We start from the raw sequence: 16,333 nt of genomic DNA on the forward strand, positions 1-16,333 counted from the left end.
CACAGACAGACACACACAGACAGACACACACAGACACACACACACACACACAGACACACACACACAGACACACACACACACACACAGACACACACACACACACACACACACACACACACACACACACACACACACACACACACACACACACACACACACAGAAGGGCCACTTTTACTCAACACAGCAGTCCTGTTTCGTTCTGTTTTCCTTCTTCCTGGTTTCAGCAGAACTTGTCATTTTATGTTGTTGTACATTTTCATTTCATTCCACCCTAGTTGTTTCTCAGACACCATTGTTATATACTGTAAAAAAAAAAAAAGAAAAGACAAACGGAACTAAATCTTTTGACCAAAATCAGCACCTCTACTAATCACGTCAGCAGTTTGTCAGAAATATATCTTTAATTTAAACAAATCAGTTATTATTAAACATCTGCTTTGTAGTCCAACTTGTCCTATGTGTTGTAGCTACTTCCTGTCTGTAAATACAGTATGTCAGCTTGGTTAGCGGTTTGATTGACAGGCAGGCCACACCAGTGTAAAGAGCTCAGAGACTTTCAACGTGGCACCGTCGTAGGATGTCACCTTTCCAACAAGTCAACCAGACTCCGACATGAGGTTGTGTGACAGCTTGCTGAGACTGAAGGACATTCAGACGTTTTGTGACAGCTTGCTGAGAGTGAGGGACATTCAGCCTTGAGGCATACAACACATCTGTAGGTTGTGCTTTGGTCCCGTTTCCTGTTTGATCCTGAGGACAGTACACTGGTATTAAATATTATAATATGTAGTCTCTGGTACTGTAGAGGAGGGTGTAGTCTCTGGTACTGTAGAGGAGGGTGTAGTCTGGTACTGTAGAGGAGGGTGTAGTCTGGTACTGTAGAGGAGGGTGTAGTCTGGTACTGTAGAGGAGGGTGTAGTCTGGTACTGTAGAGGAGGGTGTAGTCTGGTACTGTAGAGGAGGGTGTAGTCTGGTACTGTAGAGGAGGGTGTAGTCTGGTACTGTAGAGGAGGGTGTAGTCTGGTACTGTAGAGGAGGGTGTAGTCTGGTACTGTAGAGGAGGGTGTAGTCTGGTACTGTAGAGGAGGGTGTAGTCTGGTAGTGTACTGTACTCTCTTCCAGGTATGATTTTCCACATCCTAAATGTCACCCTATTCCCTATATAGTGCACTACTTTTGACCACAGCCCTATTGGAATAGGGTGCCATTTGGGAGTTAGACTTTCCCATTTTTCCTGCAGTGAGGGAATGAAACCCAACACTCTGTAATGAACTCAGCAGCCACATAGTCAGTCATCATGATCCTTGTTTTTCCCTCCCTGACTCCCATTGACAGATTCACTCACTTCTATTTATCTCGGAAGAATAGAATATACTAGAACATAATAGAATACCTTTATTGTAATACATAAAAATGTTATTTGGTTCCTTTAAATACAAGTACTATGTATAATGTATAGCATATAAAGCTAATGTATAAATGCTGCTAAGGTTTGACTTAGAGGCAATATGTCAGTGTGCGTCCCAAAAGGCACCCTATTCCCTACATAGTGCACTACTTTTGAACAGAGCCCCATATGGAATAGGGTGCCATTTGAGATGCAGACACTGGAGGAGAGTAAGGTGGGTGAGAGAGGGCAGACAGGAGCAGGGTATGAAGTAGGGGGAGGAGGGGAGAGGTATTTCTAGTGTGGTATTTCTCTCTCTCTCTCTCTCTCTCTCTCTCTCTCTCTCTCTCTCTCTCTCTCTCTCTCTCTCTCTCTCTCTCTCTCTCTCTCTCTCTCTCTCTCTCTCTCTATCTCTCTTTCCTCTCTCTCTCGCTCTCTCTCTCTCTCTCTCTCTCTCTCTCTCTCTCTCTCTCTCTCTCTCTCTCTCCCTCTCTTTCCTCTCTCTCTTTCCTCTCTCTCTTTCCTCTCTCTCTCTCTCTCTCTCTCTCTCTCTCTCTCTCTCTCTCTCTCTCTCTCTCTCCTCTCTCTTTCCTCTCTCTCTCTCTCTCTCTCTCTCTCTCTCTCTCTCTCTCTCTCTCTCTCTCTCTCTCTCTTTCCTCTCTCTCTCTCTCTCTCTATCTCTCTCTCTCTCTCTATCTCTCTCTCTCTCTCTCTCTCCTCTCTCTCTTTCCTCTCTCTCTCTCTCTCTCTCTCTCTCTCTCTCTCTCTCTCTCTCTCTCTCTTTCCTCTCTCTCTCTCTCTCTCTCTGTCTCTCTCTCTCTCTCTCTCTCTCTCTCTCTCTCTCTCTCTCTCTCTCTCTCTCTCTCTGTGTTTCTCTCTGTTTCTCTCTGTTTCTGTCTCCCTCCAGGCCCTGCTAAGAGCCAGCTTTAGGTCAGATGGCCTGGCACCCCAGGGACAATGGAGATCTGTCTACTAGCTGCTACCAGACTGCTGAGAGCGAATACATATCTGAAGTTAATTTGAGGCAGCACCCATTTTGTCCATCTGTCTTGCCCCCCTGCCTCAGGCTATCTTCCTAAAGGGATACTTCAGGATTTTGGCAATTAAGGCCTAGAAGAAGTAATCAGAATAACTAATTTATTTTTTAGGTCTCTGCCTCCAGTATGAAGGAAGTCTGAGGTAGTTTCGCGAGCCAATGCTAACTAGCGTTAGCGCAATGACTGGAAGTATATGATATCTACTAGCATGCTAGCAGTTACCATAGACTTCCAGTTATTGTGTTAACGCTAGTTAGCAATTGCGCTAATACTAGTTAGCAACTTCCTTCAAACTGCACGCAGAGAAATAAAAATGGTATCCAGGAATTCATCTCACTCTGGGGAAAAAGGGCCTCATTGCCAAAATCCTGAAGTATCCCTTTAAGTGCAATCTCTTAGGAAACCGTTAAGGAAATTGTGTTTTCCTTCTAAAACAGGGGGAATCCCATCTCTGATATTAAAGGCAGATGGGACAGGGTAAGCTAAATCTGTGTTGATGCTCACATATAGATTTTTAAAATTACTATAAAAGGAAAACACGCGCACTATACCCACACACCAGTGGCGGTCGGTGCCGTTTAAGATGAGGGAGGACGATTTTTTTTTTCTTCATGAGCATGGCCTTATTTCTATTACAGCATATTGGATGACTGTCATTCATATTCCATTCACCCAGTTCAATGTAACATCGATAGGTTTAGGCTACTACATGATACTCGAATCTTCCCTATACCCATCATGAGGTTGCTACAACCTAGCCTATGAATGGAAGTTTACAACGTAGGTGCACACAGGTCGAGAGACACATTTGAGGTGACAGACGGTAACACATGGTCAGACAGTGACATTCAATACCGCCTTGCCTGCATCTAGCTGATATAGGGTGTAATCATTAGTCCAACAGTTGCAAACAAGAGTTTCTATTGGACAAATTCAGGTATTGTTTATCCCCGTTTTGTTCAGTTTGCTTCCCGTTTAAGAAACATTTTTCAACAGAATCGGCGGAATGAATACACCCCTGATCACGCGTAAACAGAGTTCACTCTCATAACAGCCACGTTGTATTCCTTCTCTTTCCTTCGCTTTTGGACTTCAATGCACAACACATCAGCTGTATGTGACCAGGCGAAAAAACTTTTACAAGCCAAACCGCTACAAACAGTCTACATCGTTGTCACCATCTTAGCTAAAGTAACGTCATAGTCAGCTAATAGAACTAACGCGTTAGTAAACCCGCTACAATCATGCAGTAACGTTAGTGTACAGTCAGTAAGCAGTTACACCGGCGGGCCCCGGTGGCAATAAATTAGTAAAACCAAAAGCTTACCTTGATTTGGAAGAGTTCCAGTGTTGTGTTGGATAGCCATAGCCAGCTAGCTAACATAGCATCCCTCTGTTTCAGTAGGGTGTTTCAGTAGGCTAAACTAGCTAGCTGCATTTGCTAGCTAAGTAAGTGAAACTGAAAATGACAATCTCGCTCTCTCTCTCTCTATTTCTCTCTTGCTTTTGCTTCATTTTGGAAGAAATTAATTTGTTCAAAACTGTTCAACTATTGTCTTTCTCTGTCTTTGAGTCAACTACTCACCACATTTTATGCACTGCAGTGCTAGCTAGCTGTAGCTTATGCTTTCAGAACTAGATTAATTATCTGATCCTCTGATTGGGTGGACAACATGTCAGTTCATGCTGCAAGAGCTCTGATAGGCTGGAGGACGTCCTCCGGAAGTTGTCATAATTACTGTGTAAGTCTATGGAAGGGGGTGAGAACCATGAGCCTCCTAGGTTTTGTATTGAAGTCAATGTACCCAGCGAAGGACGGAAGCTAGTTGTCCTCCGGCTACACCCTGGTGCTACCCTACAGAGTGCTGTTGAGGCTACTGTAGACCTTCTTTGCAAAATAGTGTGGTTTCATCAATGTTTTTGTTGACATGATTTTATTTTGTATAGGTTTATCTAAAAATGATACTTTTTAAAAATGTTTTACAATTTTAATTTGTATGAAATCCACTAAGTAGGATGGTCCTCCCCTTCCTCCTCTGAGGAGACTCCACTTACACACACGCCATACGCACACACGCTAGCACACACGCTAGCACACACGCTAGCACATGAACTCTACACACACGTATGTATGGTGGTATTATAAATGTTGTATTGTAGATGCAGTATGTAGTGGAGTAAAAATGTTATGTGCTGTTTTTGCCTTCATTTGTTTGGACCCCAGGACGAGTAGCTGCTGTCACCACCGTCCAATATCATCAGTTAATGACAACCGTTCAATATGTTCTGTTTTTAGCTCTCATTGTTATTCACATTATGCTCTGTCCTTGTTTCATACCACTGGGTCACCAATATGTTATATTTGTAGATATACAGTACCAGTCAAAAGTTTGGACACACCTACTCATTCCAGGGTTTTTCTTTATTTTTTACTATTTTCTACATTGTAGAATAATAGTGAAGACATCAAAACTATGAAATGACACATATGGAATCATGTAGTAACCAAAACAGTGAAAAACAAATCTAAATGTACATAAACCCACATGTACATATTACCTCAACTACCTCAACTAGCCGGTGCCCCCGCACATTGACTATGGAACGGTACCCCCCTGTATATAGCCTCACTACTGTCACTTTATTTTTACTTCTGCTCTTTTTTTCTCAACACTTTTTTGTTGTTGTTTTATTCTTACTTTTTTGTTTAAAATAAATGCACTGTTGGTTAAGGGCTGTAAGTAAGCATTTCACTGTAATGTCTGCACCTGTTGTATTCGGCGCATGTGACCAATAAAATTTGATTTTTGATTTGATTTGATTAAATGCATTTTATAGTTGAGATTCTTCAAAGGAGCCACCCTTTGCCTTGATAACAGATTTGCACACTCTTGGCATTCTCTCAACCAGCTTCACCTGGAATGCTTTTCCAACAGTCTTGAAGGAGTTCCCACATATGCTGAGCACTTGTTGGCTGCTTTTCCTTCACTCTGCGGTCCAACTCATCCCAAACCATCTCAATTGGGTTGAGGTCGGGTGATTGTAGTGGCCAGGTCATCTGATGCAGCACTCCATCACTCTCCTTCTTGGTCAAATAACCTTTACACAGCCTGGAGGTGTGTCGGCTCATTGTCCTGTTGAAAAACAAAAGATAGTCCCACTAAGCCCAAACCAGATGGGATGGCGTATCGCTGCAGAATAATGTGGTAGCCATGCTGGTTAAGTGTGCCTTGAATTCTAAATAAATCACAGACAGTGTCACCAGCAAAGCACCCCCACACCATCACACCTCCTCCTCCATGCTTCACGGTGGGAACCACACATGCGGAGATCATCTGTTCACCTACTCTGCGCTTCACAAAGACACAGGGGTTGGAACCAAAAATCTTAAATTTGGACTGATCAGACCAAAGGACAGATTTCCACCGGTCTAATGTCCATTGCTCGTGTTTCTTGGCCCAAGCAAGTCTCTTCTTCTTATTGGTGTCCTTTAGTAGTGGTTTATTTGCAGCAATTCGACCATGAAGGCCGGATTCACACAGTCTCCTCTGAACAGTTGATTTTGAGATGTGTCTGTTACTTGAACTCTGTGAAGCATTTAATTGGGCTGCAATTTCTGAGCCTGGTAACTCTAATGAACTTATTCTCTGCTGCAGAGGTAACTCTGGGTCTTCCTTTCCTGTGGCGGTCCTCATGAGAGCCAGTTTCATCATAGCGCTTGATGGCTTTTGCGACTGCATTTTAAGGAACTTTCAAAGTTCTAGAAATGTTCCATATTGACTGACCTTCATGTCTTAAAGTAATGATGGACTGTAATTTCTCTTTACTTATTTGAGCTGTCCTTGCCATAATATGGACTTGGTCTTTTACCAAATAGGGCTATCTTCTGTATACCCCCCTGATTGGCTCAAACGCATTAAGAATGAAAGAAATTCCACAAATTAACTTTTTAAGAAGGCACACCTCTTAATTGAAATGCATTCCAGGTGACTACCTCATGAAGCTGGTTCAGAGAATGCCAAAAGTGTGCAAAGCTGTCATCAAGGCAAAGGGTGGCTACTTTGAGGAATCTCAAATGTAAAATATATTTTGATTTGTTTAATATTTTTTGGGTTCTTCCTTCATGATTCCATATGTGTTATTTCATAAAATAGTTTTGATGTCTTCACTATTATTCCACAATGTAGAAAATAGTACAAATAAAGAAAAACCCTGGAATGAGTAGGTGTGTCCAAACTTTTGACTGGTAGTGTAGTTCAAACAGGCAGCTGTATTTTAAATCACATTATGCTCTGTCCTTGTTTCATACCACTGGGTTACCAATATGTTCTATTTGTAGATATATTTTAAATCATATTATGCTCTGTCCTTGTTTAACTCTGATTAGGGGAGGAGAGGAGTAGGAGGAGGAGAGGAGTAGGGGATGACTAGGGGAGTAGTAGAGGAGGAGGAGTAGGAGAGGGGAGGAGGAGGGGAGTAGGGGAGGAGTAGGAGGAGGAGGGGAGGAGGAGGGGAGGAGGGGAGGAGAGGAGGAGAGGAGGAGTAGGGGAGGAGAGGAGTAGGGGATGACTAGGGGAGTAGTAGAGGAGGAGGAGTAGGAGAGGGGAGGAGTAGGGGAGTAGGGGAGGGGAGGAGTAGGGGAGTAGTAGAGGAGGAGGGGTAGGAGAGGGGAGGAGTAGGGGAGTAGGGGAGGGGAGGGGTAGGAGAGGGGAGGAGTAGGAGGAGGAGGGGAGGAGAGGAGGAGTAGGGGAGGAGGGGAGGAGAGGAGGAGTAGGGGAGGAGAGGAGGAGTAGGGGAGGAGAGGAGTAGGAGAGGGAAGGAGTAGGAGGAGTAGAGGAGGAGAGGAGTAGGGGAGGAGGAGAGGAGTAGGGGAGGAGGAGAGGAGTAGGGGAGGAGGAGATGAGTAGGGGAGGAGGAGAGGAGTAGGGGAGTATGGGAGGAGTAGGGGAGTAGGGGAGTAGGAGAGGAGTAGGGGAGGAGTAGGGGAGTAGGGGAGGAGGAGAGGAGTAGGGGAGGAGAGGGGTAGGGGAGGAGTAGAGGAGGAGAGGAGTAGGGGAGGAGGGGAGGAGTAGGGGAGGAGTAGTGGAGGAGAGGAGTAGGGGAGGAGTAGGGGAGTAGGGGAGGAGGAGAGGAGGAGGAGAGGAGTAGGGGAGGAGTAGGGGAGTAGGGGAGGAGGAGAGGAGGAGGAGAGGAGTAGGGGAGGAGTAGTGGAGGAGAGGAGTAGGGGAGGAGGGGAGGAGTAGGGGAGGAGAGGAGTAGGAGAGGAGTAGGGGAGGAGAGGAGTAGGGGAGGAGTAGTGGAGGAGAGGAGTAGGGGAGAAGAGGAGTAGGAGAGGAAAGGAGTTGAAGTGAGGGTTGTACAAAGCTTGTCCTTGTCCTGAGTGGTCCAATAACATTCTAATTCCATCCTCCTGAGAACCAGACATTCTCTATTAGATTAAAGGTCCACAGCAGATGAGAGACTAGGTGTGTGTGTTACATTATGGGTCTACAGAAGACGAGACATTAGGTGATGGATTAAGGAACCTAATTGGAACATTGAAACTCATCATGAAGTGAATCACTCCCTGTACTGAACAGAAATATACTTATTCTATTCACCATGCAGTTAAAGTGGTGTTTTAATGCATTGTAACATTGTAACACTCTGAGACATTTGAAACCATATCAGGCCAAGGGATGTGGTCAAGTTACGAATGGACGCCACACTTTCCTATTTTAAGGAAACATACTTTAAGTTTCTGAGAGTGGTTAGAACTAGATCATCTAGATGTGATAGGGCGGCAGGTAGCTTAGTGGTTAAGAGCGTTGTGCCAGTAACCGAAAGGTCGCTGGTTCTAATCCCCGAGCCGACTAGGTGAAAAATCTGTCGATGTGCCCTTAAGCACTTAACCCTAATTGCTGATGTAAGTCGCTCTGGATAAGAGCGTCTGCTAAATGACTGAAATGAAATGTAAATGAAATGATAACTGTGGTCAGAACTAGATCATCTAGATGGTCCCTGGCAAATAAATAATAAATAAATGTCACTCTCAGGTCCTAGAACACATTTTGTTGTGAGGTTTCAGTGAAGGCTAATGGTGTTGCTGGGGTCATTAGGAGTTGGACTGCCCAGCTTGGATGGAATGGAACCATGACCACTGATCATCTGTCCCCAGGAGCCATGATGGTGTGCACGTGCATTCGTGTGTGTTTGTGTGTATGACATGTGTGTATAGAGTATGTTATTATGACCTGTGTGTGTGAAAAATGTATGCACTCACTAACTGTAAGTCGCTCTGGATAAGATCGTCTGCTAAATGACTAAAATGTCAATGTAAAATGTGTGTGTGTGTGTGTGTGTGTGTGTGTATATGACCTGTGTATGTATGTGAACATCATGGCCTTTAGTTAGTTGTGTTGTCTGTCTGCCCGTGTTACTGTAAGGCTGTAGAAGGAAGACCTGGGTTCAAATACTAGTTGACATCATTACAAATACTTAAGCTGTGCTTGATTGAACTTGTCTGGCAGAATGGAACCAATTGAACTGATGCAAAAGTGAAAACCCCGCCCACCTGGCACTCCAGACAGGCTGAAGCAAACGCATAAAGATTTCAAATACTATGCGAACCCAGGTCTGCTGTAGAGGAAAGACAAAATCTCAGGCCGGAGTTGGAAATAGAAATCTGGCATGAGGCCAGAACCAGGAAGGAACATGACCACATGACCCCTCTCACTCACTCTCTTATTGGAAGAGGAGAGGAGAGAGGGAAGAAGAGAGGGGGAGGAGGAGGAGAGAGGAGAGGAGGAGAGGAGGAGATGAGAGAGTGAGAGGAGGAGTAGAGTGAGAGGAGGAGGAGGAGAGGAGAGAGTGAGAGGAGGAGGAGGAGGAGAGAGGGAGGGAGAGGAGAGAGTGGGAGAAGAGGAAAGGAGAGAGTGAGAGGATGAGGAGAGAGTGAGAGGAGGAGGAGAGGAGAGAGTGGAAGGATGCAGTCTCCGCAACAACGCCTTTACATTTCAATCACTTAAGAACTGAACTTCCGCAATACGCATCCAGTCCCCCGTCAACTTCCAAGAACTCCCACTCTCACATTTAATTGACCACTTTTATCTAACATATGCTTGGAATGAAACCCCAGTTGATAATAAGACTGTTATGGAGTACAGTATAGGGCAGAATGAGCTCACCGAATGAGGAATGACCACTATGACTAATGGAGAGCAGTGGGGGGGGGGGGGGGGGGGTGTAGTCCATGGTTGGCTACACAAGGTCACTCCTTGCCTGAGGCATCCCTGCCTCTACAGGGGACGGGGTCTCCAGCCAGTGGTTAGCATAGTGGACATTAGATTGCGACGTTAGTGTGATGCACAGGCCTCCAGCCAGCCGGTCAGCTCAGGGGTCCCATCCATTCCTAAATGGGCTCAATTACTTCCATTGTTACGAGGACTCCCGCCTTTCCCAGGCTAGTTAAGATAGCTCATCCTCTCTGTCTGTCTCTCTCTCTGTCTCTGTCTCTGTCTCTGTCTCTGTCTCTGTCTCTGTCTCTCTCTGTCTCTGTCTGTCTCTGTCTCTGTCTGTCTGTCTCTGTCTCTGTCTGTCTCTCTCTCTGTCTCTCTCTCTCTCGCTGTCTCTCTCTCTCTCTCTGTCTGTCTCTCTCTCTCTCTCTCTCTCTCTCTCTCTCTCTCTCTCTCTCTCTCTCTCTCTCTCTCTCTCTCTGTCTCTGTCTCTGTCTCTGTCTCCACAAAAAGCTATTTAAAAGCCTCTGCTCCATAGTGAAGGGTGCTGGGCCCACTAAAATGGGTAGATATATTGATTGAGTGGGGAGAGGGGAGGTGGGGGGGAGGGAGGAGTAGAATGGTTTCTGCTTCTGAAACAGGTCTGTCCTACTGAGTGTAAAACAACATGAGAACTGAATATAGGAAAAAGGCTTTAGAGAAAAATACACAGCTTAGCTTCCATTTCAGTCACAAAACCTGTTTCATCCTTGTTCCTGATGGAGGGAATAGCCATCATGGGGGTGTGTGTGACCTCTGCCTGCTCCCCTACAAAGGCAGAGGGATTCTCTCTGTCTCTTCTCTGTTCTACACATACCCTGAGACTGATAGCTCTTGGTCATTGATTATGTCTAGAGGGCCCACTGAGAGCCACAGTACTGAATACAAGCCTACATGGATGTTACTGCTTCAGCCCCCTTCCCTTTGACTTCACCAGGAAGCATGGAGACCTGAACTGGGCTGTCTGGGGGTTTTGTTGTGAAAAGATGAAAAGGATTACTACAACATGTCCGTCAACTATTGAAAAAGAACATGTAATGGTTGGCAGGTTTTTAGTTTCCTTTTCTAAATTGTCTATTGAATCTCCATGGGTTGATCAAATAGAGAGAAGTGAATCTGATATGTTTTTCTCCCTCTCCTCCTCTCCCTCCCCTCCCTCTCTCTACCACTCGCCTCCTCTCCCTCCCCTCCCTCTCTCTACCACTCCCTCTCCCTCTCCCTCTCCCTCTCCCTCTCCCTACCCCTCCCCTCCCCTCCCCTCCCCTCCCCTCCCCTCCCCTCCTCTCCCTACCACTCTCCTCTCCTCTCCTCTCCTCTCCTCTCCTCTCCTCTCCTCTCCTCTCCTCTCCTCTCCTCTCCTCTCCTCTCCTCTCTCTACCACTCTCCTCCTTCTCCCTCTCCCTCTCCCTACCCCTCTCCTCTCCTCCCTCCCCCTCCCCTACAAATGCTGGATCCTCAACAATAATAATACTTAGCCAAATCAACTAGCTGTGGAATTTGACATCATCAGATATTGTAATATCCCCCCCCCCCCTCCTCTCCACTCCCTGACAGACGGCCGGTCCTCTACAGTCCATATGGGTCGTTCCCTGGCAGTAGACCTGTCCAGTTCCCTGACCCCTCTGACCAGAGAGCGTAAGTCGTCCGCCCCAGTCCACTCTTCCCAGCCCGTCCTGTTCACCTTCGACGTCCCGGTCCGCCACGGCGGGTCGCACAGTCAACACGGTAACCACGGTTTTGATTCAATTTGATTTAAAATAACATTTAAACACACAATTCAACCACACGTGGACACGATGCATTTAAAATCACTGAGGGATAATAAAAAATAAAAATAAAAAGTTGAAGAAGTGATTTTCCATTGTGGTCCTCTTGTTGCAGGTAACCACGACAACCACGGTGGCTCCCTGTCCAACAGCGCTCCGCAGGACTACCTTCTACTGCATCAGTGCATGAGCAGGAAGACTGAGAGCGCACGGTAAAGGTGGTCAGGGTTGCAACCTCTTGTGTGTGTGTGTGTGTGTGTGTGTGTGTGTGTGTGTGTGTGTGTGTGTGTGTGTGTGTGTGTGTGTGTGTGTGTGTGTGTGTGTGTGTGTGTGTGTGTGTGTGTGTGTGTGTGTGTGTGTGTGTGTGTGTGTGTGTGTGTGTGTGTGTGTGTGTGTGTGTGTGTGTGTGTGTGTGTGTGTGTCATATGGACTTCCTGTCGCTTACTGTCACCCCATAATGCAACAGGTCAACGTACTCAGACTCAGTTCACTTCCTGGATGTAACTGCATGGAAAACCACCAATAGAAAACATCATCACTAGCATGCCATTATGACGTCGTTGACTTGAATAAGGATTCCCATTCTAGTGGTTATATTTCTGTGGTCTCTGCTGTGTGTGTGACCAGCTTACGTGTGTGACCAGCTTACGTGTGTGACCAGCTTACGTGTGTGACCAGCTTACGTGTGTGAGCAGTGTAAGAATGAGTAGCCAGAAAGTGTTAGTGTGGTATTTCTATTAACATTCATCAGAGCGCACAGAACATCCCACTCAGCTACAGAACATCCCACTCAGCCACAACTACAGAACATCCCACTCAGCCACAACTACAGAACATCCCACTCAGCCACAACTACAGAACATCCCACTCAGCCACAACTACAGAACATCCCACTCAGCCACAACTACAGAACATCCCACTCAGCCACAACTACAGAACATCTCACTCAGCTACAGAACATCCCACTCAGCCACAACTACAGAACGTCCCACTCAGCCACAACTACAGAACATCCCACTGAGCCACAACTACAGAACATCCCACTCAGCTACAGAACATCCCACTCAGCCACAAGTACAGATCGTCCCACTCAGCTACAGAACATCCCACTCAGCCACAACTACAGAACATCCCACTCAGCTACAGAACATCCCACTCAGCCACAACTACAGAACATCCCACTCAGCCACAACTACAGAACATCCCACTCAGCTACAGAACATCCCACTCAGCCACAACTACAGATCATCCCACTCAGCTACAGAACATCCCACTCAGCCACAACTACAGAACATCCCACTCAGCCACAACTACAGAACATCCCACTCAGCTACAGAACATCCCACTCAGCCACAACTACAGAACGTCCCACTCAGCCTCAACTACAGAACATCCCACTCAGCCACAACTACAGAACATCCCACTCAGCTACAGAACATCCCACTCAGCCACAACTACAGAACATCCCACTCAGCCACAACTACAGAACGTCCCACTCAGCTACAGAACATCCCACTCAGCCACAACTACAGAACATCCCACTCAGCTACAGAACATCCCACTCAGCCACAACTACAGAACATCCCACTCAGCTACAGAACATCCCACTCAGCCACAACTACAGAACATCCCACTCAGCTACAGAACATCCCACTCAGCCACAACTACAGAACATCCCACTGAGCCACAACTACAGAACATCCCACTCAGCTACAGAACATCCCACTCAGCCACAACTACAGATCATCCTACTCAGCTACAGAACATCCCACTCAGCCACAACTACAGAACATCCCACTCAGCCACAACTACAGAACATCCCACTCAGCTACAGAACATCCCTCTCAGCCACAACTACAGAACGTCCCACTCAGCCACAACTACAGAACATCCCACTCAGCCACAACTACAGAACATCCCACTCAGCCACAACTACAGAACATCCCACTCAGCTACAGAACATCCCACTCAGCCACAACTACAGAACATCCCACTCAGCTACAGAACATCCCACTCAGCCACAACTACAGAACATCCCACTCAGCCACAACTACAGAACATCCCACTCAGCTACAGAACATCCCACTCAGCCACAACTACAGATCATCCCACTCAGCTACAGAACATCCCACTCAGCCACAACTACAGAACATCCCACTCAGCCACAACTACAGAACATCCCACTCAGCTACAGAACATCCCACTCAGCCACAACTACAGAACGTCCCACTCAGCCTCAACTACAGAACATCCCACTCAGCCACAACTACAGAACATCCCACTCAGCTACAGAACATCCCACTCAGCCACAACTACAGAACATCCCACTCAGCCACAACTACAGAACGTCCCACTCAGCTACAGAACATCCCACTCAGCCACAACTACAGAACATCCCACTCAGCTACAGAACATCCCACTCAGCCACAACTACAGAACATCCCACTCAGCTACAGAACATCCCACTCAGCCACAACTACAGAATATCCCACTCAGCTACAGAACATCCCACTCAGCCACAACTACAGAACATCCCACTGAGCCACAACTACAGAACATCCCACTCAGCTACAGAACATCCCACTCAGCCACAACTACAGATCATCCCACTAGCTACAGAACATCCCACTCAGCCACAACTACAGAACATCCCACTCAGCCACAACTACAGAACATCCCACTCAGCTACAGAACATCCCTCTCAGCCACAACTACAGAACGTCCCACTCAGCCACAACTACAGAACATCCCACTCAGCCACAACTACAGAACATCCCACTCAGCTACAGAACATCCCACTCAGCCACAACTACAGAACATCCCACTCAGCCACAACTACAGAACGTCCCACTCAGCTACAGAACATCCCACTCAGCCACAACTACAGAACATCCCACTCAGCCACAACTACAGAACATCCCACTCAGCCACAACTACAGAACATCCCACTCAGCTACAGAACATCCCACTCAGCCACAACTACAGAACGTCCCACTCAGCCACATCTACAGAACATCCCACTCAGCCACAACTACAGAACATCCCACTCAGCCACAACTACAGAAGGTCCCACTCATATATAGAACATCCCACTCAGCCACAACTACAGAACATCCCACTGAGCCACAACTACAGAACATCCCACTCAGCTACAGAACATCCCACTCAGCCACAACTACAGATCATCCCACTCAGCTACAGAACATCTCACTCAGCCACAACTACAGAACATCCCACTCAGCCACAACTACAGAACACCCCACTCAGCTACAGAACATCCCACTCAGCCACAACTACAGAACATCCCACTCAGCCACAACTACAGAACATCCCACTCAGCCACAACTACAGAACACCCCACTCAGCTACAGAACATCCCACAACTACAGAACATCCCACTCAGCCACAACTACAGAACGTCCCACTCAGCCACAACTATAGAACATCCCACTCAGCCACAACTACAGAACATCCCACTCAGCCACAACTACAGAAGGTCCCACTCAGCTATAGAACATCCCACTCAGCCACAACTACAGAACATCCCACTGAGCCACAACTACAGAACATCCCACTCAGCTACAGAACCTCCCACTCAGCCACAACTACAGATCATCCCACTCAGCTACAGAACATCTCACTCAGCCACAACTACAGAACATCCCACTCAGCCACAACTACAGAACATCCCACTCAGCTACAGAACATCCCACTCAGCCACAACTACAGAGCATCCCACTCAGCTACAGAACATCCCACTCAGCCACAACTACAGATCGTCCCACTCAGCTACAGAACATCCCACTCAGCCACAACTACAGAACATCCCACTCAGCTACAGAACATCCCACTCAGCCACAACTACATATCATCCCACCCAGCTACAGAACATCCCACTCAGCCACAACTACAGAACATCCCACTCAGCCACAACTACAGAACATCCCACTCAGCCACAACTACAGAACATCCCACTCAGCTACAGAACATCCCACTCAGCCACAACTACAGATCGTCCCACGCAGCTACAGAACATCCCACTCAGCCACAACTACAGAACATCCCACTCAGCCACAACTACAGAACATCCCACTCAGCTACAGAACATCCTACTCAGCCACAACTACAGAACATCCCACTCAGCTACAGAACATCCCACTCAGCCACAACTACAGAACACCCCACTCAGCTACAGAACATCCCACTCAGCCACAACTACAGATCATCCCACTCAGCCACAACTACAGAACATCCCACTCAGCCACAACTACAGAACACCCCACTCAGCTACAGAACATCCCACTCAGCCACAACTACAGAACATCCCACTCAGCCACAACTACAGAACGTCCCACTCAGCCACAACTATAGAACATCCCACTCAGCCACAACTACAGAACATCCCACTCAGCCACAACTACAGAAGGTCCCACTCAGCTATAGAACATCCCACTCAGCCACAACTACAGAACATCCCACTGAGCCACAACTACAGAACATCCCACTCAGCTATAGAACATCCCACTCAGCCACAACTACAGATCATCCCACTCAGCTACAGAACATCTCACTCAGCCACAACTACAGAACATCCCACTCAGCCACAACTACAGAACATCCCACTCAGCTACAGAACAGCCCACTCAGCCACAACTACAGAGCATCCCACTCAGCTACAGAACATCCCACTCAGCCACAACTACAGATCGTCCCACTCAGCTACAGAACATCCCACTCAGCCACAACTACAGAACATCCCACTCAGCTACAGAACATCCCACTCAGCCACAACTACATATCATCCCACCCAGCTACAGAACATCCCACTCAGCCACAACTACAGAACATCCCGCTCAGCCACAACTACAGAACATCCCACTCAGCCACAA

General features: G+C 46.9%; 1 protein-coding gene across 1 annotated transcript in view; it reads left to right on the plus strand.

Annotated features, from left to right (window-relative positions):
• The window catches only part of gab2 (GRB2-associated binding protein 2), a gene marked incomplete at its 3' end in the record, with an annotated part of 102,145 nt that overhangs the window by 59,031 nt on the left and 26,781 nt on the right, over window positions 1–16,333 (plus strand). Inside the window, exons 3-4 of the mRNA XM_084143498.1 lie at window positions 11,233–11,403; window positions 11,560–11,656. Coding sequence (XP_083999624.1) covers window positions 11,233–11,403; window positions 11,560–11,656 — 268 coding nt within the window. The remainder of the gene's footprint in view (window positions 1–11,232; window positions 11,404–11,559; window positions 11,657–16,333) is intronic.

This window comes from Coregonus lavaretus, assembly GCF_964263955.1.
Source record: "Coregonus lavaretus genome assembly, chromosome: 26".
Classification (NCBI taxonomy): domain Eukaryota; kingdom Metazoa; phylum Chordata; class Actinopteri; order Salmoniformes; family Salmonidae; genus Coregonus; species Coregonus lavaretus.